General features: G+C 42.1%; 1 protein-coding gene across 2 annotated transcripts in view; it reads left to right on the top strand.

Annotated features, from left to right (window-relative positions):
- retreg2 (reticulophagy regulator family member 2) overlaps positions 1-26,493 on the top strand; it is an 81,522-nt gene that overhangs the window by 36,746 nt on the left and 18,283 nt on the right. For both annotated transcript variants that reach the window (XM_060828178.1, XM_060828177.1), the window contains one exon: positions 2,513-2,604. In XM_060828178.1, coding sequence (XP_060684161.1) covers positions 2,513-2,604 — 92 coding nt within the window. The remainder of the gene's footprint in view (positions 1-2,512; positions 2,605-26,493) is intronic.

The raw sequence follows: 26,493 nt of genomic DNA, 5'->3' as shown, positions 1-26,493 counted from the left end.
AAATTTAGTTTGAAAGTTCCAGGGAAGTGTTTAGATAAAACTTTAATGATGCAATTTGAAGCTGAGAAAGTCTCAGCTCCGTTTATGAAGACTGAAGGAAGAGGTTATCAGATTCTCCAAGAAGCGCAAAGTTAAAGTGATGAGTAATTTCTTTACCCAGAGAGCCTGTTAAATTCTCTGCCACAGAAAGTGGTTGGGGCCAAAACATTGAATGTTTTCCAGGAGTTAGACATAGTTATTGGGGTGAAATGGATCAAAGGGTATGGGGCAAAATAGAAACCGGGCACTGAGTAGGATGGTTGTAATTATTGGTGGAGCAGACTTGAAGGACCAAATCAGAGAAATTGAGATCTGCAGATGCTGGAACGTCAGAGTTGATAACATGTGGTGATGGAAAAGCGCAGCAGGTCAGGTAGCATCTGAGGAGCAGGAGAGTTGACATTTTGGGCATAAGAAGAAGGGCTTATGCCCGAAACATCGAATCTCCTGCTCCTTGGATGCTGCCTGACCTGCTGCGCTTTTCCAGCAACACATTTTCAGCTCTGATCTCCAGCATCTGCAGACCTCACTTTCTCCTCGAAGATTTTGGGCATAAGGCTTTCCTCAGGATGGGACTGAGAGGTAAATAGGAAAGGTAGCTGGGAAGGCGATAGGTAGATGCAGGTCAGGGGTGATGGTGATTAGTTGGTGAGGTGGTCAGTGGGAAGGAAGGTAGGACAGATCAAGAAGGCGGTGTCAAGTTGAAGGACAGAAGAGCCTATTCCTATTCCTATTCCTATTTTCTTTGCTTCTATGCTTAAATCCTATAAAGGGATAGAGAAGGGAATTCTCCCTGGTGTGCATACTCTCGGCATTAGTGGGATTATCTTTAAATTTAAGTTATATGTAAAAGTCTGGATTATTTTAATTTCTTATTTTTTGCATAATAAACATGTTTTATTGTTAAAACTGATTCTGCCCCATTACATGTTTATTTCTGTGAAAGATCACCTCGTGAAAACCAAAATGAAATCTATCAAGCCTGATTTCAGACTAGTATCTGACTTATCATAGAAAACCTACAGTGTGGAAGCAGGCCATTTGGCCCATTGAGTCCATACTGACCCTCCAAAGAGCATCACACCCAGATCCACCCCTCTGCCCTATGCCTGCATTTCCCATGAGTAAATCTGCACACCTCTGGGCAATTTAGTGTGGCCAATCCACCTAACCTGTACACCTCTAGACCGTAGGAGGAACTGGACCATCCGGAAGAAACTCATGGATACGTGGAGAGAATGTGCAAATTTGGCACAGAGAGTTGCCCGAGGCTGGAATCAAACCCACGCCTCTAACACTGATGTAGCAATGCTAGCCACTGTGCCACCCCATCCAGTAATAACATCAACTGAGATCATACCATTCCTCTCATTCATCTAAACATCTACCTAACCGGTGTCATCAGTGCCCTGTACACTTGTAAAAAGACTTCACTATCTTTTATAATTCTTTCCTCCTTGCAGTAAAATTGCTGTCCCTAATAACTTGCACCTACATGCTCACTTTGTGATTCATGTCTAAGGACACCAATTCCTCAATAACACAGTATTTGTCTCCATTTAAAAATATTCTACTTTAGTACATAGATTTAAAAAGTGGATAACCTTTCTACTCCATCTTCAACTTTATGCCCACTCGTCTAACATAGCCACATTCCTTTACAGATTGTTCATCCTCCTCCCATCATGCTTTCTCAATTACCTTTGTATCATTAACTTTAACTCCAATGAAGTCTGTCCCTTCATCCAAATTGTTAATATGTGGTAAATAGTCACGCCTGCAGCACTGATTCCTGTGATACGCCACTAGTTGTAGTTTGTCAACCTGAAAATGACTCACTTATCCTGACTGCCTCTCATTTGTTAGCCACTTGCCTATCCGTGCTAATATATCACCCCAGCTGAAGCTATTGGCTTATCCAGTATTGTTTCGCATGACAGGCAGGCTATTGAATGCCTTTGGGAACTTCAAATATGCTGTGTTTATTGATTCCAGTTTATCCATGCTGTTTGTTACATCAAATCTTAAACTTGTTGAACATAATTTCGCTATCACAAAGCAATGTTGCCTCTGAATTTCATGATTTTCATCATGTCTTACTACTGCCTCTTTAAAAATGGATTCCAGTAATTTGCCATTGTGAGATTGTAAGGTAACTGGCCTATAATTTCCTGCTTTGTCTCCCACTTTAGAGCAAAAACTAGGTAAGAAAAGAGTCCTATTGGAAGTGTAACAGCTTCATTCCCTTATGCTTTTCATTACCACTTTGTCAGTTTCCTTGGTTATATCCCATTGTTATTCCATGTTCTTTATTCATTTTATACATTTATGTATTTCTTTCTCCACCTCTTTTGCAGTTTTTGATCTGTATCTATGCTTATTTGAATAATCTATTTCATTTTGTTTTTAATCTCAGTCTATATGGATTACATTTCTTGGAGATTTTGTTTGAACTTCATAGTTTGTTTTTCAGAGAAAGCAATAGTGAAATCGGAGAGCTGTGATGAACCGACAGCAGAAACTGAGAGTGAGAGTGAAGCTGAGCTTTCCTGCTTTAATTCCAAGGTACTGGATTGGATGCATTTGACCTGCTGGTTACTTTAATTTGTCTCTTGATAATTAATATTGCTCGTTTCTGAAGTCCTGTTCTGCACTGTATCTGTGTCACTTAAATTTTACAAGTGTTCTCCTATCCATATTATAACGAAGATTTGGAGGCCGTGGAGAATGTGCAAGAAAGATGTACTTGGAACTAGAACTATAGCGAATCTATACCCATCAGGAAAGATTGAACAGTCAAGGACTTTTCCCCACTAACAGGCCAGCTGAGCAGTGACCTGATTGAGACCTTCAAGATTATGGAATATTGTGATGAAATAGGGACGATATTTCCACTTATTTGGCAGATCAAAACTAGGTTGGTGGGGTAATAATCATTCAAACCAGTAGGGATGGAGGAGGAACTTCAATTCGCAAGACATTGAGATTCTGGAGTTTGTTGAATAGTAAAGATATATTGAAAGAGAGCTAGATATCCACAAAAGGAGAAATGAATTGAGGAATGCTTTGGTGTTAGCCGAAGGGAGTGAAAATAGTTTCAGATGGAGCACAGACAGTGATGTAGAATCTTCTGGGACAAATGATCTATTTCCATGTTGATCCATTTCAGTAGCAGCCAAATAGAATGAAACTCCGTTATAAACATATACCCAGTTTTGATAAATTTGCAAATTGTGGTCAGGATTCAGAGGTCAGAGGCAAAGATGTGTTTTTTAAAAAAATTATCACTGCATTGGAAGTTAAATGTGATCACAAAGCTGACTTTGAATTCCATGCACATCTACTTCAACACCCCTCTGCAACTCTATTTTAAGTACGTATACAGTGGATATTCCAGGAGCTAGTCAGCTGGTCAAATCACTTAATTTTAAACAAAACAGAATTTATTTACAAGATTACTGAATGAAACACAAATATCAAAAAACTGAATAACTAAACCTATTCAAAAGCCCAACAGGTCTTCCCAACTTAATGATGCTGTTCCAAATACTTGCAACAATCCCCATAAATACCCCTTGGCACAAAAATAAAATCATTTACAGGTTCTTACAGGATAGAAATCAGAGAGTGAGAGTACCAGCCTGGACCACCACCTATGGGTCCAGCAGCTTTTTCTCATCTACTACTTTAAAAAAAAAAGCCAGAGAAAAGCTGAGCTGGGAGAACTGGCCACACCCCTTCATTGTATATTGTGTTTTTAAAACTTGAAAGCCTCTGTCTGAAGCAGTGTTTATTAGCTATTATCAACTTAGCCCTAAAATCCTACATCCCAGACATTTCAGAGACTCATTTACCACCTCTTTTTTATATTAAAAAGAACAAGTACAGCATAACTTAAAGGAGCAGCTTCATCACGCCTTCCCCCTTAAAAGAAAGATGAATCATCTACCCACAGATGGCTTCATTTTAAAATCCCTTAAAAACAAATCTGTTAGTTCTCTAAAATGCACATATACATGACAATGACAAAAATCATGCAAACATGCGCAACTATGTTTCATTTCAATGTGTTGTGCTCTAGTTATTGAACACCTCTATTTTTCATTTGCGTCTCGATAATGTGTCAGCAATCATATTTTCTTGTCCTGCCACATGCACAATTTTCAGATTGAATGGTTGTAACAAAAAGCTCCATCTGAACAATCTGGCATTTTTGTCTGTACATTTCTCCACACACTGATCGTAACCCATTGAAGTGTATGTGATTGTCTCAGATATGTTACTGGTAAAGTAAACACTGAAATGTTATAATGCCAACACAAGCTTAAAGTCTCTCTCTCAACTGTTGAATATTTCTGCTGATGAATGTTCAACTTCCTGGAGAAATATCCAATAGGCCTTTCTATTATCTTGTCACGTGCTTGCAAAAGCACACCCACATCACTTGCATCGACAGCCACCTTGAGTGGCTTTGCATAACTGTATGGCTAATATCAGGGCAGTGATTAACACTGTTTTCACGCTGTCAAATGTCTTCTTACAGTCTGCTGTTCACTGAAACCTCTTGCCTTTTTTAAGCAAATAAGTGAGGGGCGCATCCACACTGCTTAAATTTGGCACAAATTTTTGATAAAATCCACTCAATCTCAGGAACCGTAGTACTGCTCTTTTTTTTAATGGTATGGGATAGTCCCCATTTATCTTTGTTTTTGCATTCTATTTGGCCATTTGCCTGTGTCTGGTAACATGGCCCAGGAAGGTGACTTGGGCTTTGGCAAATTCACTTTTAGCCAGTTTTATCACCAAGCCTACCTTCTAAAGTCAATCAAGCAAGTCTGATAAATATTATAAATACTCCTTCCACATGTGACTAAAAATCACCAGGTCATCTATTTATCTGACAGTTGGGTGATCCGGCAATGAATTATTGCTTAGTCTCTGAAATGTGGCTGGTACATTTTTCATGCCAAATGGCATGACTTTAAACAGATACAGTCCATTCTCCTTTACGAAAGCTGAAAATTGCCTTTGCTTTTTCTGACAACGGTATCTGCCAGTATCCTCTGAACAAGTCCAACTTAAAAATATAAGTTGCTTATCCCACCTTCTTAACACAGTCTTCCAATCTCGGAATCAAATATGCATCAGTCTTTGTAACTGCATTGGCTTTGTGATAGACGAAGATAACCATTGGGTACCTTCTGGTTTTGGCACAATTACTACAGGTGAGCTCCAGTCATTGTAACTCCCTTCAATTATGTCATCTTGGAGTATGTGTTCAATCTCCTTTTGAACCTGTGCCAACTTTAGAGGGTTATGCCTATAAGGATGTTGCTTAATTGGAACAACATCTCCAATATCTACATCATGCATAATTAGATCACTTAGTGTGAAACAGGCCCTTTGGCCCAACAAGTCCACACCGACCCGCGGAAGCGCAACCCACCTGGACCCATTCCCCTACATTTAACCCCTTCACCTAACACTAGGGGCAATTTAGCATGGCTAGTTCACCTAACCTGCACATTTTTGGACCCGGAGGAAACCCACGCAGACACGGGGAGAATGTGCAAATTCCACACACAGTTGCCTGAGGCGGGTATTGAACCCGGGTCTCTGGCGCTATGAGGCAGCAGTGCTAACCACTGTGCCGCCTTCCCAGCTTATTTTCACTTATCTCTCCATGTGATAGTAATAACTCTTTCGGGTCATTTTGATTTTTCTCTGGATGATAACTCAGTAATTTATCCCAATTTTTGAAACTTGGTCATTGTTGAATTTGATTTGAGGAATGTCCAATTCAGAATCCTCCTTCCTTCTGTGCTGTTATCATTAGCACCTTTTCCTCTTTCTTTCCTTCCCTGTGTGAAGTCCCTATCAAGTAGTTCACCTCACTCAATTTCCACTCTATTTGATAAGGTCCACTAAACCTTGCTTTTAAAGGTTCACTTATCGCTGGAAGTAACACTGATAACCTAGCCCCAATAGCAAAATTGTGAATTTTTGATTTTTTTTGTCTTCTTCCTGTTGCATTGTATTCTGTAATACTTTTAAATGCTGCCTAGCCAACTCTGCAGCTCTATTTAGTCATTCCCTAAAATTTGCCACATAGTCCCAAAATATGCTGTCTGAATTCTGACTTTCCAATTTCTCAATCAATTTTAATGGACCTTTTACTTCATGCCCAAAAACTAATTCAAATGGACTGAATTTGGTCGATTCATTTGGTATATCTCTGATAGCAAAATAGCACAAACTAAATTCCCATATCCCTGTTATCTGGATAGTCTTGACTATAAGCCCTCAACATGGTCTTTAATGTCTGATACTACCTTTTTCACACTCTCTGCTATTCTGGATGGTACACAGTAGATTTGAATTGTTTTATTCCTAAACTATCCACAACTTCCTTAAATAATTTTGATGTGAAGTTTGAACCTTGATCTGATTGTATCTCTGTAGTGTAGGTAGCTCATGTCTAATGAAAAATTTGAGTAATTCCTCTACAATCCTTTTAGCTGTGATATTGGGAATGGAATGGCCTCTGGAAATCTAGTCGACACATCCATTATTGATAACAAAAACTGATTCCCACTTGTTGTTTGAGACAGAGGACCTACACAATCAATTAAGACTCTTGTAAATAGTTCCTGAAATGCAGAAATAGGTATTAAAGGTTTAGGTTTTATTACTGAGGTAAAAACAATGACTGCAGATGCTGGAAACCAGATTCTGGATCAGTGGTGCTGGAAGAGCACAGCAGTTCAGGCAGCATCCGAGGTGTAGCAAAATCGACGTTTCAGGCAAAAGCCCTTCATCAGGATTCCTGATGAAGGGCTTTTGCCCGAAACGTCGATTTTGCTGCTGCTCGGATGCTGCCTGAACTGCTGTGCTCTTCCAGCACCACTGATCCAGAAGTAGGTTTTATTACTGCCTGTGGTTTTCCAATACATGACCATGTAGGACATGTCTGGCAAAATTAAATTCATCGTTGTGCAGTCCAGACCAGTAAAAATGTTGTATTTTAGCTGGAATTCTTCTCACTCCTAAATGACCCCCAAGTGGTAGTTAATGTGCCATTCACAACACCATCTTTCTGTACCCGCTGACGATATGATTTGATGAACTTCTGCCCATTTCTTATCTACCTGAATATGTGATGGTCTCCATTTCCTCATTAAGACATCATTTTTAAGATAATAACATTCAGGGATACCTTTGGATTCCTTTTCTGTGTATGCCTTTTGGTATAATTGCTTCAAGTTTTGATCTTTCTGCTGTAATTTATCTGAGCTAAAGATGTCTGCATTGCCATCTATCTGCTGGTTTGTGCCAACCATCTGATCAAACAGGGTTTCTGCTAATTCTACTTCAACTTTATCTGTACTCTGATCTCTCCTGTTTCAGCTGGTGACTTTATGATCTTGTTACCACAGTCAGGAAAAAGCCCAGTATGTGTCCTGCAATACTTTAGTTGCCTGAATTCCCATTGGCTTTTTAACCAGAGTAGGCAGCACACCTACCGGTGAATCAGGGATATCATTAGCAAGGACAAATTGTATTCCTGGAGCTGAGAGTTTGTCCAGTTCTCCTACCACAAATTAACCACTCATCACTGGACACTCTAACCTCACATTATCTAATTGAGCACTTTTTGTCTCACCATGAATTCCTATTACTGGAATTTTTTTTTGGCAGTAGCCCTTCAGAAGTATATACCTCTTCATCTTTAAGCATCATTGCCTGAGAAAATCCTGTGTCTTTTAATATTATAACCTCTTTACCTGCTGCTCCTGGCCTATGCGAATAAACTTTACCTTTGCAGGTATATGGTTTAAGAAAATCTGGCACTTTATCCTTAACCAACTCTGACCAACTTGTACGTTCTGATGCAGCTTTAGAACATAGAACACGGAAAAATACAGCAGAAACAGGCCCTTTGGCCCACGATGTTGTGTCGAGGATTAATCCTAACGAAAAATATAATAACCTAACCTACGCACCCCTCAAATCACTGCTATCCATGTGCATGTCCAGCAGTCACTTAAATGTCCCTAATGATTCTGCTTCCACCATCACAGCTGGCAAAACATTCCATGCATTCACAACTCTCTGCGTAAAGAACCTATCTCCAATGGCTCCTTTATACCTTCCTCCTAATATCTTCAAACTATGACTTCTTGTACTAGTCAATGGGCGGCATGGTGGCACAGTGGTTAGCACTGCTGCCTCACAGCACCAGAGACCTGGGTTCAATTCCTGCCTCAGGTGACTGACTGTGTGGAGTTTGCACGTTCTCCCCGTGTCAGTGTGGGTTTCCTCCGGGTGCTCCGGTTTCCTCCCACATTCCAAAGATGTGCGGGTCAGGTGAATTGGCCATGCTAAATTGCCCGTAGTGTTAGGTAAGTGGTATGGGTGGATTGTGCTTTGGCGGGTCGGTGTGGACTTGTTGGGCTGAAGGGCCTGTTTCCACACTGTAAGTAATCTAATCAATCCTGCCCTGGGGAAAAGTCTCTGGCTATTGACTCTATCTCTTCCTCTCATTATCTTGTACACTTCGACCAGGTCTCCTCTCTTCCTCCTCCTCCTCCAGAGAGAAAAGTCTGAGCTTATTCAACCCTTCTTCATACGGCAAGCCCTCCAGTCCCTGCAGCATCCTGGTAAACCTTCTTTGCACCCTCTCCAAAGCCTCTGTATCTTTCCTATTGTAGGGCGACCAGAACTGGACACAATATTCCAAGTGTGGTCTCATCAGGAACTTGTAGAGCTGCAGTCAAACCTCACGGCTCTTAAACTTGATCCCCTGTTAATGAAAGCCAAAACACCATATGCTTTCTTAACAACCCTAACCACTTGAGGGATCTATGTACTTGCACACCCAGATCGCTCTGTTCCTCTGAAATGCCAAGAATCCTGTCTTTAATCCTACATTCAGCATGTGAGTTCAACTTTCCAAAATTTATCCAGGTTTAAATTCATCTGTCATATTTCAGCCCAGCTCTGCATCCTGTCTGTGTCACGCTGCAGCCTGCAGTAGCCCTCTATACAATAGATGACACCTCCAACCATTGTGTCATCTGCAAATTTACTAACCTCCCTCAACCTCCTCGTCGAAGTCACTTATAAAAACTACAAAGAGCAGATGCCCAAGAACGCAGCCCTGCGGGACCCACTCAACACTGACCTCCAGGCAGAATACTTTCCATCTACAACCACTCTCTACCTTCTCTCAGCCAACCAATTGTGAATCCAGATAGCCAGATCTCCCTGTATCCCATACTTCCTGACTTTATGAATGAACCTACAATGGGGAACCTTATCAAATGCCTTGCTGAAATCCATATACACCACATTCACTGCTCGACCTTCGTCGAACTGTCTTGTCACCTCCTCAAAGAAATCAATAAGATTTGTGAAGCATGACCTGCCCCTCACAAAGCCATGCTGACTGTCTTTTAATCACTTTATGCTTTGCCAAATAGTCATAAATCCTATCCCTCAGAATTCTTTCCAAAACTTTGCTGACCACAGACATAAGACTGACTGGTCTGTAATTGCCAGGGATTTCCCTATTACCCTTCTGTGACCACTCCAAATTCATTGGCTTATCCTGTTTTCCTACAACTGGCTTCCCAGTGCTTCTCCTAACCCAGCAACACTGATTTCATGTGGATTATTGCAGTGAAAACACTGGAGCTTCTTAACTTCTCTGTCCCCTTGAAAGGGTTTCCCTTTTACCCTGTGGTACGTTATCCTTATGGCTTTCACTGAGCCCTACCTTTCCCTTTTCACGTGATGATTTGGAGATGCCGGCTTGGACTGGGGTGTATGAGAGGGAGGGTCTGAGTGTGGGTACTCATCTCTCCTTTCCTCATAGAAGGAGAAAGCTCCAACCCCGAGCGTGTCTGCTAATTCCAGCAGCTTGGCCTTAATTACCTTTTTGTAAAGCCCCCAAGGTGATTTCTTCCACCACCAGAATACCATCAGAGAATGAGTACCAGTCTGGAAATGTTTCTGTGGGTCCAGCAGCTTTTCTTTCACCCACTACTTCAAAAAATAAAGCAAGTCAGAGAAAATCTGAACTGGGAGAACCGGCCAGACCCCTTTCATTTCACATGTTTTTTTAAACTTGAAAGTCTTCTGCCTGAGGCGGTATCTGTTAACTATTATCAAATCGGCCCTAAAGCCATGCACCCCAGACTTTTTGGAGTTTGTCTCTTTTACGGTCTCTCTTTTTAAAATAATCAAGGACAGCGTAACCTTAAGGAGCAGCTTCATCACAATTATCCATTCCTAGCTGCTGTTGAACTGAATGGCTTGCTGTTATGTTACCATTTTACGAACATTTAGGGGTGGTGCTAGCCTAGTGGTATTATTGCTGGACTCTTAATCCAGAGATTAAGATTTTGGGGGAGCAGCGTTCAAATCCCACCATGGCAGATGGTGAAATTTGAATTTCACAAAAATCTGAAATTAAGGGTCTAACAATGACCATGAATCTATTGTCGATTGTTGGAAAAGCCCATGTGTTTCACTAATGCCCTTCCGGGAAGGAAACTGCCATCTTTACCTGCTGTGACCTACATGTAACTCCAGACCCACAGCAATGTGGTTGACTCTTATTGTCCACCCCTAATTACCCAGAGGGCAGTTAAGTGCTGGCCCAACCAGTGATGTCCTTATCCCAGGAAAAAATAAAGAAAAACATAATGACTTTAAAAACACACCATTCCAGGCCAACGTTCCTTCAAAGCTGTATGCACAGCCATTCATGTTTATGTGTGGCAATTGACATTAGAACTTTGATTGTTTCATTGACTTCCAGTTTCCAGAAGTCACTGCCACACGTGGGCCTTAAGGCTCATGTAGCCGCTCGGAAAATTAAAGGAAATGCTGGTCCTCACGTGACCATAGGCCACTGTTACTCTGCATAAGACCATAAATCATACAAGCATAAGTAAACCATTCAGCTCATTGAGTCTGCTTTGTCATTCATTGAGGAGGTACCTAATCTGATAATCCCCTCTGCCACTTTCCTGCCTTTTCCCCATAACACTTGATTCCCTTACTGGTTTAGAATCTATCTCAGCCTTAAATGTACTTTATAATCTAGCCTCAACAGCCCTCTGTCGTAAAGACTTCCACAGATTTACTAAACAATGAGAAGAAATTTCACCTCCTCTGTCTTAATTGTGCAAAACCTTATTCTGAGACTGTACCCCCTCATCCCAGACTCTCCCACAAGGGGAAACTATCTCTCTGCATCTACCTTGTCAAATCCCAGAACCCTAGGCCTAGGGTATGCGTAGAGGTAACTCTACTTTGTCATAGTTTTAGTTATTAATAAACTGAAAAAAAAACTTGAAGTAAATAAAATCTACATACCTTATTAGTGTTGTATGTAGATTTCCCAAGAGTGTGCCACATGATGGCATCAGTGCTTGTCTCTTTTAAAAGAAAGGTGATGATTCAGCTTCAAGACCAGGAAATAGGCTAAATTCAAAAACACACCAGATGTTCAGAAGCGCCCACAGAACAAAAACACAAAATAAGTTCAGATAGTAGGAGGAAACGGAGTTTTCTTCATTAACTTTAAAAGGCCCTTAGCAGCTTAAAGCGAAAGCACACCTAAATTCAAACAAAGCTGTAATTGGAACCTGCACAGAGATAAAAGGACAAGTTTTGAAATACACAGTAGAAAAAGCATATTGTGCACATGTGCAGTAGTAAAGTGACAAGAGAAAGCAGAAAGCACAGCAGGAATACTGATGAAGATTATCAGTGTATGCCTGATTGCTGAAAATGCCAGCATACTGAAAGTAAATGAAGGAGTCCAGGAACAGCAAAATCGTGGACATCACGAGAATGAACTGGAGGGTCACATATCCTGCTGAAAATGTGTTGCCGGTCAAAGCACAGCAGGCCAGGCAGCATCTCAGGAATAGAGAATTCGACGTTTCGAGCATAAGCCCTTCATCAGGAATGGTGAAGGACTGGTCACATATCCTGTCCAAGTTCAAACCTTTTGACAAACAATGCAACTATGCTTCCTAGAACATGCAGATGCAGAACTGATTAAACAGGCTATGAAAATACTGATAGAAGTTGAAAGAGAGGAGTTACACAGTCCATGCCACTGAATTATCTGAAAATGACCAAGATCCCATCAACATCTAGAAAGTGCAAGAAGATTGGCTTCATGTAACAGTAAATTTTGGAATTCATTGTCCAGCATTGTGTTCTTCAGGTGATAGCCATAAGAATCAATGGTGCAGCTGGTCAGTAAATGCCATAATAAAGCCAATGAATGCAGTTTGAGGTTATTAATATGTTCCTGAAAGACATATAGGTTCAGGAGAAAATGGTGACAGCATATTAGAAAATGTCAAGAAAACAAAAGGGGGTCGAGGGAAGTGTCTGGTGAGAAAAGCGAGAGTCTTTGGCTCAGGAGTCTTCGGCAAAGAGGCTGAGTGAGGAGATTATGACGCAGTTGAAGAGGGTGAAATCATGACTGCCAAGCTGATTCAGTGTGCTGCGTGCACGATATGGGAGGTCAGAATCACTGATGGTATCTCTGGCTCCTATAGCTGGGGAAAGTGAAAGAACTGAAGCAAGGACGAGATTACCTCAGGCCCATTCGAGAGAACAAGAATTTTCTGGACAGGACCTTCAGCGAGGTCATTACGCCGAGCATACCAGAGGGAAATGACGATGAGGAAGGTAGAGATGATTCAAGTACAAGAGACCCCGGAGGAAGTACCTCTCGTGAACAGGTTGAATCTCTTGGAAACTGTCAAGACCGATGATACTGACAGTCTGAGGGGCGGACAGGTCTGCCAATCTAAAATTGGCGTGGAGGCAGACCGAGGAGTCAGACTTCATGCAGAGCCGTGGTAATAGGGGACTCCATAGTGAGAGGGACTGAAAGGAGTTTCTGCGGCAACAGGCGGGATTTGAGGATGGTGCGTTGCCTTCCTGGTGCCAGGATCCAGGATGTCACCGACAGAGTACAGGGAATCCTTAAAGGCGATGGTGAAGAGCCAAAGGTGGTGGTGCATGTCAGCACAAATGACTTCAGGAAGAGGAAGGGCATTCTACAGCAGGACTTCAGAGAATTCAGCTGAAAAGCAAGACTTCCAGGGTGGTTATCTGTGGTTTACGTCCAGTTCCTCAGGCTGGAGAGGGCAGGAACAGGGAGATAATGGACTTGAACATGTGGCTGAGGAACTGATGCAGGAAGCAAGGATTTAAATTCTTGGATCACTGGGGTATGTTTTGCGGTAAGCATAAATTATACAAGAGGGATGGGTTGCATTCTGGCAGGCAGGTTTGCCACTGCAACACAGTGTCTGGGAGGGAGGGGACAAACTGGAAATGTAACAAGGAAGTTAAAAGGAAAGTGAGAATAAGAGAAGTTAAGAAAGACAACAAAATCAACAGAGCAGCAAACTCAAGAAGGGATTGTACAGTGTGGTTAAGTGAAATAAGGATTGATAGGAAGGGTAAGGGGAATAACAAATTAAAAATATATGAATGCACGAAGCATAAGAAATAAGGTGGATGAGTTTGAGGCTCAGTTGGAAATTGGCAGGTATGATGTTATAGGGATAACTGAGACGTGGCTTTAAGTGGACAGGGTCTGGGAAATGAATATTCAAGGCTATACGTGCTATTGAAAGGACACACCGATGGGTTGGGGGGGGTGGGGTGGTCCTGCTGGTAAGGAATGATATTCAGTCCCTTGTGAGGAGGGGACATAGAATCAGCAGATATGGAGTTAGTATGCATAGAGCTGAGAGACAGTAATAGGAGTTATCTACAGGCCCCCAAACAGTAGTCCTAATTAGAGTGTAAGTTGAATAAGGAGATTAAAATGACCTGTCGCAAAGGTATTATTACAGTTGTAATGAGGGATTTCAACATGCAGGTAGACTGGGAGAATCAGGATGGTACTGGACCCCAAGAAAGGGAGTTTGTGGAGTGCCTCCAAGATGGATTCTTAGAACAGTGTGGACTGAAGCCTACCAGGGAGAAAGCAATTCTGAATCTGGTGTTGTGCAATGAACCGGATTTGATCAGGGACCTCGAAGTAAGGGAGCCATTAGGAGGTAGTGACCATAATATGATAAATTTTAATCTGCAATTTGAGAGGGAGAAGGGAGAATCACAAGTGTCAGTATTGCAATTGAACAAAGGGAACTATGGAGCTATGAGGGAGGAGCTGGCCAAAGTTCAATGGTTCATTATCCTAACAGGGATGGCAGTGGAACAACAATGGCACATATTTTTGGATGTAATGCAGAATATGCAAGATCAATTCATTCCAAAGAGGAGGCAGGGGCAGCCAGGATATTCAGGATCAATTCATTCCTAAGGGGAGGCAGGGGCGGCCATGGCTGACGAGGAAAGTTAAGGACTGTATAAAGATAAGAGAAGTATAACATAGCAAAGATGAACAGGAAGCCAGAGGACTGAGAAACTTTTAAAGAGCAACAGAGGATAACTAACAAGGCAATACGCAGAGAAAAAATGAGGTACGAAGACAAACTGGCCAAAAATATAAAAGGAGGATAGTAAAAGCTGCTTTAGGTATGTAAAAAGGAAAAAAGAAATGGTTAAGTCTAAAATTGGGCCCTTGAAGCCAGAAACTGGTTCATTTATTATGGGGAACAAGGAAATGGCAGATGAATTGAATAGGTACTTTGGATCTGTCTTCACTGGGGAAGACACAAGCAATCTCCCCGATGTAATAGTGGCTGAAGGACCTAGGGTAATGGATGAACTGAAGGGAATTTTTATTAGGCAGGAAATGGTGTTGGATAGACTGTTAGGTCTGAAGGGTAATAAGTCCCCAGGACCTGATGGTCTGTATCCCAGGGTATACTATAAGGAGATGGCTCGAGCAATCGTGGACGCATTGGAAATCATTTTCCAATTTTCTGTTGATTCAGGATCAGTTCCTGCAATTGGAGGGTGGCTAATGCTATCCCACTTTTCAAGAAGGGAGGGAGAGAGAAAACAGGGAATTATACACCGGTTAGCCTGATGTCAGTGGTGGGAAAGATGCTGGAGTCACTTGTAAAAGATGAAATGACAACTAATTTGGATAGCAATAACCGAATAGGTCAGAGCCAGCACTGATTTGCGGAGGAGAAATCGTGCTTGACTAATCTTCTGGAATTTTTTGAGGATGTAACTATGAAGATGGACAAGGGAGGACCAGTGAATATAGTGAACGTGGACTTTCAGAATGCCTTTGATAAAGTCCTACATAAGAGATTAGTGAGCAAAATTAAGGCACATAGTATTGGGGGCAAAATACTGACTTGGATTGAAAATTGGCTGGCTGACAGGAAGCAAAGAGTAGTGATAAACGGATCCCTTTCGGAATGGCAGGCGGTGACCAGTGGAATACCACAAGGTTCGGTGCTGGGACCGTGTCTGTTTACAATATACATCAGTGATATAGATGAAGGCATTAATAGTAAGATTACCAAATTTGCTAATGACACAAAGCTGGGTGGCAGGGTGAAATGTGAGGAGGATGTTATGAGAATACAGGGTGACTTGGACAGGCTAGGTGAGTGGACAGATGTATGGCAGATACGGTTTAATGTGGATAAATGTGTGGAACAGGTAAGTTTCCTTCCCTATAGGACTTAGGAGAAACCCATTTGGTTCATTACTGACAATAGTATAATGGTCATCATTAGACCCCTAATATGACATATTTACTGAATTGTATTTCCACCATCTGTCATGGCAGAATTTGAACCCAGGTGACCGGGACATTACCAGGATCTCCAGATTAGTAGTTTAGTAAATAATATCACAAGGGCATCACCACCTAAGGTTGAAGTGTCCCAGGCATCATTGTAGATCTTTGACTTGTGGTAAGCATTTATCTTACATCTTTGACTGTGCCTGGGTCAGATAGATCCCACAACTTAAATATAGATTTAATGTGCTTACATTCACCTGGCACTTCTGTTGTTGGAAACAAACCCTTCAGAAATTATTGCGAGTGAGTGAAGATACCGATCACGCTCTTCTTTGGTTTTGCTTATGAAGGCAGTACCACTGGTAATGCATATACATCCAGGTATATTTTCTGTTATTCTGTCCATATACTGCTTGAACAGATCCTGATGAAAACAATATTTTCCTAATGGAGGTGTGAAGCTCTTGACTTTGAGATTCCCCAAGTAAGAGTAACCAATATCCATGGTTGGCATTTAGCCTGCAGAATTTAACTTTTTCTCCTAATTCCTCTTGTGCTGGAATGTCACGTGGGCACCTCTTAGGGATAGACTAATGCATCTCAAATCTACACATAAACCTGATTGCACCACCCTTTAAGTACATACATAATTGAATGGCACCATGTGATGACGCAAGCAGGTGATGCTATTGCATTCTAGGTCACCTTACGTGTTTGTGAATAAGATGTGAATGTCTGTCTGTGGGCAATCTGGTGGCTCAGTGGTTAGCACCAATGCCTCACAGCAGCAAGGACTCAAGTTTGATTCCAGCCTTGTATGACTGTGTGTGAAACTTAAATGTTCTCTGTGTCTACATAGACCTCTGCTGGGTGGTCTGGTTTATAAAATCATGAGGGGCATAGATAGGGTAAATAGACAAGGTATTTTTGCTGGGGTGGGGGAGTCCACAACGAGAGGGCATAGGTTTAGGGTGAGATGGGGAAAATGTAAAAGAGACCTAATGGACAACGTTTTCATGCAGAGGGTGGTGCGTGTATGGTTTGGGCTGCCAGAGGAAATGGTTGGGGCTAGTACAACTGCAGCATTTAAAAAGGCATCTGGATCGGTATATGAATAGGAAGGGTTAGGAGGGATATGGGCCGGGTGCTGGCAGGTGGGACTGGATAACCTTGTCGAACGCCTTACTGAAGTCCATATGGATCACATCTACTGCTCTGCCCTCAATCTTCTTTGTTACTTCAAAAAACTCAATCAAGTTTGTGAGACATGAGTTCCCACGCACAAAGCCATATTGACTATCCCAAATCAGTACTTGCCTTTCCAAATACATGTACATCCTGTCCCTCAGGATTCCCTCCAACAACTTGCCCACCACCAAGGTCAGACTCACCAGTCTATAGTTCCCTGGCTTGTCTTTACCGCCCTTCTTAAACAGTGGCACCACGTTAGCCAACCTCCAGTCTTCTGGCACCTCACCTGTGACTATCGATGATACAAATATCTCAGCAAGAGGCCCAGCAATCACTTCCCTAGCTTCCCACAGAGTTCTCGGGTACACCTGATCAGGTCCTGGGGATTTATCCACCTTTACCCTTTTCAAGACATCCAGCACTTCCTCCTCTGTAATATGGACATTTTGTAAGATGTCACCATCTATTTCCCTACAGTCTATATCTTCCATATCCTTTTCCACAGTAAATACTGATGCAAAGTATTCATTTTGTATCCCCTCCATTTTCTGAGGCTCCACACAAAGGCCGCCTTGCTGATCTTTGAGGGCCCTATTCTCTCCCTAGTTACCCTTTTATCCTTAATATATTTGCAAAAACCCTTTGGATTCTCTTTAATTCTATTTGCCAAAGCTATCTCATGTCCCCTTTTTGCCCTCCTGATTTCCCTCTTAAGTATACTCCTACTTCCTTTGTACTCTTCTAAGGATTCATTCGATCTATCCGGTCTCTACCTGACATATGCTTCCTTCTTTTTCTTAACCAAACCCTCAATTTCTTTGATCATCCAGCATTCCATATACCTACCAGCCTTCCCTTTCGCTCTGACAGGAATGTACTTTCTCTGGATTCTTGTTATCTCATTTCTGAAGGCTTCCCATTTTCCAGTCGTCCCTTTACCTGCGAACATCTGCCTCCAATCAGCTTTCGGAAGTTCTTGCCTAATACCATCAAAATTGACCTATCTCCAATTTAGAATTTCAACTTTTAGATCTGGTCTATTCTTTTCCATCACTATTTTAAAATGAATAGAATTATGATCGCTGGCCCCAAAGTGCTCCCCCACTGACACATCAGTCACCTGCCCTGCCTTATTTCCCAAGAGTAGGTCAAGTTTTGCACCTTCTCTAGTAGGTACATCCACATACTGAATCAGAAAATTGTCTTGTACACACTTAAGAAATTCCTCTCCATCTAAACCTTTAACACTATGGCAGTCTCAGTTGATGTTTGGAAAGTTTAAATCCCCTGCCATAACTACCCTATTATTCTTACAGAGAGCTGAGATCTCCTTGCAAGTTTGTTTCTCAATTTCCCTCTGACTATTGGGGGATCTATAATACAATCCCAATAAGGTGATCATCCCTTTCTTATTTCTCAGTTCCACCCAAATAACTTCCCTGGATGTATTTCCGGGAATATCCTCCCTCAGCACAGCTGTAATGCTATCCCTTATCAAAAATGCCACTCTCCCTCCTCTCTTGCCTCCCTTTCTATCCTTCCTGTAGCATTTGTATTCTGGAACATTAAGCTGCCAGTCCTGTCCATCCCTGAGCCATCTCTGAGTAAAGAACCTGCCTCTGACATCTGTCTTAAATCTATCACCCCTCAATTTGTAGTTATGCCCCCTTGTACCCCTCATCTGAAAACCCTCCCATTTCAAGTATTAGTCTATAAGATCATAAGACATAGGAGCTGAAATTAGGCCTTTCAGCCCATCGAGTCTGCTCCGCCATTCATTCATGGCTGATAAGTTACTCAATGCCATTCTCCCGTTTTCTCCCTGTAACAGTTGACAATCAAGATCCTATCTATCTCAGTCTTAAATCTATCCAGTGACATGGCTGCCACAGCCTTCTGTGCCAGTCTGGTTAAACTTCTCTAAATTTCCTCCAATGCGTTTACATTCTTCTTCAAATAAGGTGACCTTCACCTTGCACAGTACTCCAGATATGATCTCATTGACTTGGATGAGGGAACTAAATGTAGTGTCTCCAAGTTTATAGATGACACAAAGTTGGATGGGAGACTGAGTTGTGAGGAGAATGAGACATGCTTCAGTGCGATTTGGACACAGAGTGGGCAAATGCATGGCAGATGAAATATAATGTGGATAAATGTAAGGTTATCCATTTTGAGTGGGAAAAAATAGGAAGTTGATTTTTTAAAAAAATTTTTTAAACCCCCACACTACCGCCTAACTGCGGTAGTGCTTATTTTTCCCCAGCACCCATGGTGTGTGAGGAAGTTGATCATTATCTGAATGGCAATATATTGGGAAAGGTGGAGGTACAATGAGACTTTAAGGGCATTTAAATGGTCATTGGATAAACATATGGATGTTAATGGAATAGTGTAGGTTAGATGGGCTTTAGACTGGTTTCACAGATCGGTGCAACATTGAGGACCAAAGGGCCTGTACTGCGCTGTTATCTGCTATGAAGGCTGTTCTGGCTATGGAGAGACTGCAACAAAGGTTTTGAAGACTGATTCCTGGGATGGCAGGATTGATGTGTGAAAAGACTGGATTGGTTTGGATCATAATTCATTGAAGTTTGGAGGAATAAAGGGTTATCTCATAGAAAACTATAACATTCCAACAGCATGAGATAAAGTAGGGGCAGGAAGGATGTTTGCAGTAACTGCATAGTCTAAAACCAGGGATCACAGTCTAAGGACCACGGTAGGGCATTTAGAACTGAGCTGAGAAACCTCTTCACCCAGAAAGTGGTAGGCCTGTGGAATTCTCTGCGACTGAAAGTGACTGAGCCCAAAGCATTCAATGTTTTCAAAAACAGGTGGATATAGATCTTGCAACTAAAGCTTTTAGGGCTTTTCTCATTGGAGTGAGGAGGGTGAGAGGTAACTTGATAGAGGTGTACAAGATGATGAGAGGCATAGATAGAGTAGATAGCCAGAGACCTTTTCCCAAGGCAGAAATGGCCATCACGAGGGGCATAATTTTAAGATGATTGGGGAAAAGTTTAGGGGAGATGTTTGAGGTAGGTTCTTTACAGAGAATGGTGGGTACATGAAATGCAGTGCCAGCAGTGGTAATAGATTCAGATACATTAGGGACATTTAAGTGACACTTGGATAGGCATGTTGGTGATAGTAAAATGTAGGGTCTGTAGGTTAGTTTGATCAGAGTGGGATAAAAGGTCGGCACGACAACAAGGGCTGAAGGGCCTATACTGTGCTATACTATGTTCTAAGTTCTAAAGTGTTCCCAGGGAGAAAGCGGGAACAGGGTACTGAGTTGAATGATCAGTCATATTGAATGATGATCAGGTTTGAAGGACTCATTTTCTATATTCTTCCCAGAGCCATGCAAACTGAAGTATAACCTCCTTACTTTTGTATTCAATTCACCTTGCGATAACTTTTTCTATTAGGTTTCATGATTACTTGTTGTACTTGAAAATTAACCTTTTGCAGTTTATGAGCGAGAATACCCAGATTGCTCTGCAATCTCTCACCAATTAGATAATGGTTATTTTTAATCTTTTAACCAAAATGGAAAATTTCCCATTTTCATATTTTATACAATTATGCCAACTCACTTAAACCACTGGTATCATTTTGTAGCCTCATTTTGTCCTCTTCACAACTTAATTTTCTAGCTATCTTTGCATCAGAAATAAATTTGGCAACCTTACCTTTTGTCCTTTCATTGTGTCTAAGAACAGTACAGGAATAGGCCCTTTGGCCCACCAAGACTATGCTGACACATGACACATTTCTAGACTAAAAACCTTTTCTTTCTACATGATTTGTATCCCTCTATTCCCTGTCTATTCATATATCTGTTAAGATGCCTCTTAAACATTACTGTTGTATCCATCTCTATCACCTTCTCTGGCAGTGCATTCCAGGCACTTGCCATCCCTTAGACAACTTGCCCCTCACATCTCTTTTAAACTTATCCCCTTTTACCTTAAACCTACGTCCCCTACATTTGACATTTCTATCCTGGAAAAACATTCTGACTAGCCATTCTATCCATGCCTCTATGCATAATTTTGTAAACACTATCCGGTCACCCCATATCCTTCAACATTCAAGTGAAAACAAACCAAATTTGTCCAATCTCTCCTCATAGCTAATACCCTCCAAATCAGGCAACATCCTGGTAAACTGTTTCTGTACCCTCTCCAAAGCCTCCATATCATTCTTGTGTGGCAACCAGAACTGTACACATTATTCCAAATGTGGCCTAACTGAAGTTCTATACAGCTGCAACATGACTTGCCAATTTTTATAATCTATGAGGGCAAGCTGATGAAGGCAAGCATGCCATTTGCTTTCTTGACCACCTTATCCACGTGTTGCACTTTCAGGGAATTGTGGACCTCTATACCTAGATCACTCTCCACATTAATGCTTCAAAGGGTTCTGCCATTTGTTGTGTGCACATTCGTACATTTAGATCACATATGTTTGGATTAAATGTCATCTGTCATTTCTTCACCCAGTTTTCCAGCATATCTTTATCCCATTGTATCCTCAGCTCCCCTAAATCTTTGTGTCATTGCAATCTTAATAGTCATGCCTCATACATTCTCATACAGTGTGGGGATATGTATAAGTATAGTTATCTGTTTATAGATATTACACAACAGTGGCCCCAGCACTGATCCCTGCAGAACACCACTGATCACAGATCTCCAGCTGTAAAAACACCCTTCCACACTAATCTCTGTCTTCTCTGACTAAGCCAGTTCTGTATCCACCTTACCAGCTCACCCTGCATCCATGCGACTTCATCTTCTGTATCAGACAGGGTGTTTTAGAATGCTTGCTTTCATTGCTCAGACCTCTGAGTATAGGAGCTGAGATGCATCATAATGAGGTTATATTGCACATTGGTGAGGTCTTGTCTGGAGTACTGTGTCCAGTCCTGGCCATCCTGTCATAGGAAAGATATTATTAAGTTGGAGAAGGTTCAGAAAAAATTTACCAGGATGTTTCTGGGAATGAAGGGTTTGGGTTATGAAGAGAGGTTGGATAGACGGTGACTTTTTTCACTGGAGTGTAGGAGGTTTATAAAATCTGCAAGGTTATAGATAAGGTGAATGGTAGATGTCTTTTCCCTAGGTTGGGGGATTTCAAGACCAAGGGGCATATATTTATAGTGAGAGAAGAATAATTTGAGAAAAAAAAGATGAAAGGCAACCATTTTTACACAGTGTGTGGTTCATGTGTACAATGAACTTCCAGAGGAAGTGGTAGATTGAGTGCATTTACAGTATTTAAAAGATATTTGGATAACTTTATGAATAAGAAACATTTGGAAGGATTTGGCCAAGTGCAGGCAGGTGGGACAAGTTTAGTTTGGGATTATGGTCAGCATGGACTCGTACCGAAGGGTCTGTCTGCATCTGGGAGGGACCTGATCAAGCAACATCCACCCACTTACTGTCATCAATTATCTTTGTCACTTCAAGTAACTTGTCACATATTTGCTCAAGTTTGTGAGCCGTGACCTTTCCCTGCTCAAAGCCATGCTGCCTATCGCTAATAAGTCCACATTTTTCCAATGTAAGTGAATCTAAAAAGCTTTTCCAATAATTTCCCTGTCCCTGACATAAGGTTCACCACCTGTAACTTCCGACATTATCCCATTGTCCTTTTTAAACGAAAGAACAATGTTAGTTATTCTCCAATCCTCTGGGACTTCTCCAATGAGTAAAGAGCATTGAGATCAATTGTAAATAGTTGAGTTTCCAGCACCAATCCCTCTTGCACACCAATTTATTACATCTTACCATTCTGAAAAGACTCATTTGCACCCACTCTCTATTTCTTGTTATATTCTGTCTACAGAGGAACCTCAATTATCCGAATATCGGATTATCCAAAGGAGATCTCAAGGTCCTGACAGAAACATTACATCAAAGACGTGTTCCAACGCTGATCGCGTCTTTTGTTTAGTGATTAAAAGTAATCTCGGCTTACTGAAATGCTGCTGAGAACGGTTCTGGACTGATGTGAGCCCAGGTACCATCCCCAAATGACTGACCTCCCGCGCCCTCTGTGTCTCTTGCCCCATACACTTTCCTTGGAGTTCTACACAGGTGTGTACTCTAAACTCCCCTTCCCCAGATAATCTCTCCAACATTGTCCTGTACAGGACAAAGAGGGAACGTGTCAAAATGTTGCAGTAAAAAAATTGTGCAGCTGTGCGTGTGTTGTATTTGGAGAACCCCAAATGACAAAAACAGCAGCAGCAGAAGTCTTGTTGGTGCCCAGTCCGGCTGGCCTGGGGAGGAGGGCATGGGTTTCGGGGGCAGGCAGAGGGCACAAGGTTGACAGCGGCCGGGGAGTGTTGTCGGTTGGGGTGCGGGGAGGGGGCTGGAGTTGGATGAGGGTGAGGGTGGGGGTGGACGGGGGGGGGCCGGGATTTGGGGCAGTGTTAGACGAGATTCTTGTGTGGGTGGGCACGGTGTTGGATTGGGTTGGGCAGGTGGGGGCATGGGTTTGGGGGCGGTGTTGGATGGGGTTGGGGGTGGGCAGGGGACACAGTGTTGGTTGGGCAGGTGCAGGCATGGGGTTGGACGGGGTTAGGGTTGTGGGTGGGCAGGGGCTCGTGCGTGGTGTGCTGCTGTCTCGTCTCCTGAATGGGGAGCGGATTTAACAGAAAACTATGTGCCCCAGAGGAAATGCATTGAATCAATTAACTGAATCCGTTATCTGAACGAAATCATGTCCGTCCATCTCATTCAGATAATTGAGGTTCCTCTGTAATCTTCTGAGCTGCTACCTGTCTTTGTACAATTACATACTTATTCTTTGTTTGGTACCATTGTCACAATCCATTTGGGAAAGTGCATTGATACTTGAGCCCAACTAATGCTGGGGTAGTCACAAAAGTTAATGATTACATTAAATTGCATCACACAGTATGAGACACAAACAACAAAGTATGAGACTTGGGTCCATTCATCCCTCCTCCACCTCATACAATCCAATATAATCTTTCAGTTTTTCTTAAGCTTATTCCACAATTTTACACTTGGGACAATGCATCAGCAATCACATTTTTCGGGAATGTGAATAAGTTTTATGTTCCATCAGAGTAGTCTAACATTTCAAGTTTTAAACTTGCAACTTTTTTTTAATTCACCCATTCAGCATTGCTGGCTAGGCCAACACTTGTTGTCCGTCCCTAATTGCCCACAGTGTACTTTAAGAGACAACCACATATCTGTGGCTTTGGAGTCACATATAAGCCGGACCAGGTAAGAATGGTAGTTTCCTTCCCTAAAGGATATTAGTTCTTTTGTTTTTATCAACAATCGACAATAGATACATGGCCGTCGATAGATCCTTAGTTTCAGACTTTAAGAGAGCAGACCCTTCCGTCCAACCTGTCCACGCCAACCAGATACCCCAACCCAATCTAGTCCCACTTGCCAGCACCCGGCGCATATGCCTCCAAACCCTTCCTATTCATATACCTGTCTAGATGCCTTTTAAATGTTGCAATTATACTAGCCTCTGTCACTTCCTCTGGCAGCTCATTCCATACAAGTACCACCCTCTGCATGAAAAGGTTGCTCTTAGGTCTCTTTTATATCTTTCCCCCCTCACCCTAAACCCATGCCCTCTAGTCTGAATTCCTCCCCCAGGGAAGAAACTTAGGATAAATAGACAATCTATGCCCCTCATGATTTTAAAAACCTCTATAACGTCACTCCTCAGCCTCCGACGCTCCAGGAAAACAGCCCCAGCCTGTTCAGCCTCTTCCTATAGCTCAAATCCTCCAACCCTGGCAACTACCTTGTAAATCTTTTCTGAACCCTTTCAAGTTTCACAACATCTTTCCGATAGGAAAGAGACCAGAATTGCACGCAATATTCCAACAGTGGCCTAACCAATGTCCTGTACAGCCGCAACATGACCTCCCAACTCCTGTACTCAATACTCTGACCAATAAAAGAAAGCATATCAAACACTTTCTTCACTATCCTATGTACCTGCGACTCCACTTTCAAGGAGCTATGAACCTACACTCCAAGGTCTCTTTGTTCAGCCACACTCCCGAGGACCTTACCATTAAGTGTATAAGTCCTGCTAAGATTTGCTTTCCCAAAATGCAGCACCTCACATTTATCTAAATTAAACTCCACCTGCCACTTCTCAGCTCATTCGCCCATCTGATCAAGATCCTGTTGTAATCTGAGGTAACCTTCTTTACTGTCCAGACATAGACTGGGACTGCCATAGTGTTAAGGGTTTAGATGGAGAGGCATTTGTTGAGTGTGTACAAGAAAATTTTCTGATTCAGTATGTGGATGTACCTACTAGAGAGGGTGCAAAACTTGACCTACTTTTGGGAAATAAGGCAGGGCAGGTGACTGAGGTGTCAGTGGGGGAGCACTTTGGGACCAGCGACCATAATTCTATTAGTTTTAAAATAGTGATGGAAAAGGATAGACCAGATCTAAAAGTTGAAGTTCTAAATTGGAGAAGGGCCAAATTTGACAGTATTAGGCAAGAACATTTGAAAAGCTGATTGGACGCAAATGTTTGGAGTTAAAGGGACGGCTGGAAAATGGGAAGCCTTCAGAAATGAGATGACAAGAATCCAGAGAAAGTAAATTCCTGTTAGGGTCAAAGGAAAGGCTGGTAGGTATAGGGAGTGCTGGATGACTAAAGAAATTGAGAGTTTAGTTCAGAAAAAGAAGGAAGCATATGTCAGGTACAGACAGGAGAGATCGAGTGAATCCTTAGAGTATAGGCAGTAGGAGTATACTTAAGAGGGAAATCAGGAGAGCAAAAAGGGGACATGAGATAGCTTTAGGAAATAGTTAGGGAGAATCCAAAGGGTACAGAGGATAGTGGTGGAGGGTTGTTTTTCAGACTGGAGGCCTGTGACCAGTGGAGTGCCGCAAGGATCTTTGCTGGGTCCTCTACTTTTGATCATATAGATAAATGATTTGGATGTGAGCATAAGAGATATAGGTAGTAAGTTTGCAAATGACACCAAAATTGGAGGTGGAGTGGACAGTGAAGAAGGTTCGAGCTGAAAATGTGTTGCTGGAAAAGCGCAGCAGGTCAGGCAGCATCCAAGGAGCAGGAGATTCGACGTTTTGGGCATAAGCCCTTCTTCAGTGAAGAAGGTTACCTCAGATTACAAAGGGATCTTGATCAGATAGGCCAATGGCTTGAGAAGTGGCAGATGTAGTTTAATTCTGATAAATGCGAGGTGCTGTATTTTGGGAAAGCAAATCTTAGCACAACTTAGACACCTAACAGTAAGGTCCTTGGGAGTGTTGCTGAACAAAGAGACCTTGGAGTTCAGATTCATAGCTCCTTGCAAGTGGGGTCGCAGGTAGATAGGATAGTGAAAAAGGTGTTTTGTATGCTTTCCTTTATTGGCCAGAGTATTGAGTACAGGATTTAGGAGGTTATATTCCGGCTGTACAGGACATTGGTTAGCTACTGTTGGAATATTGTGTGCAATTCTGGTCTCTTTCCTATCGAAAAGACGTTGTGAA

The sequence above is a fragment of the Hemiscyllium ocellatum genome, chromosome 7 (genome assembly GCF_020745735.1).
Source record: "Hemiscyllium ocellatum isolate sHemOce1 chromosome 7, sHemOce1.pat.X.cur, whole genome shotgun sequence".
NCBI classification, from domain to species: domain Eukaryota; kingdom Metazoa; phylum Chordata; class Chondrichthyes; order Orectolobiformes; family Hemiscylliidae; genus Hemiscyllium; species Hemiscyllium ocellatum.
This window is presented reverse-complemented; position numbering and strand designations above follow the sequence as displayed.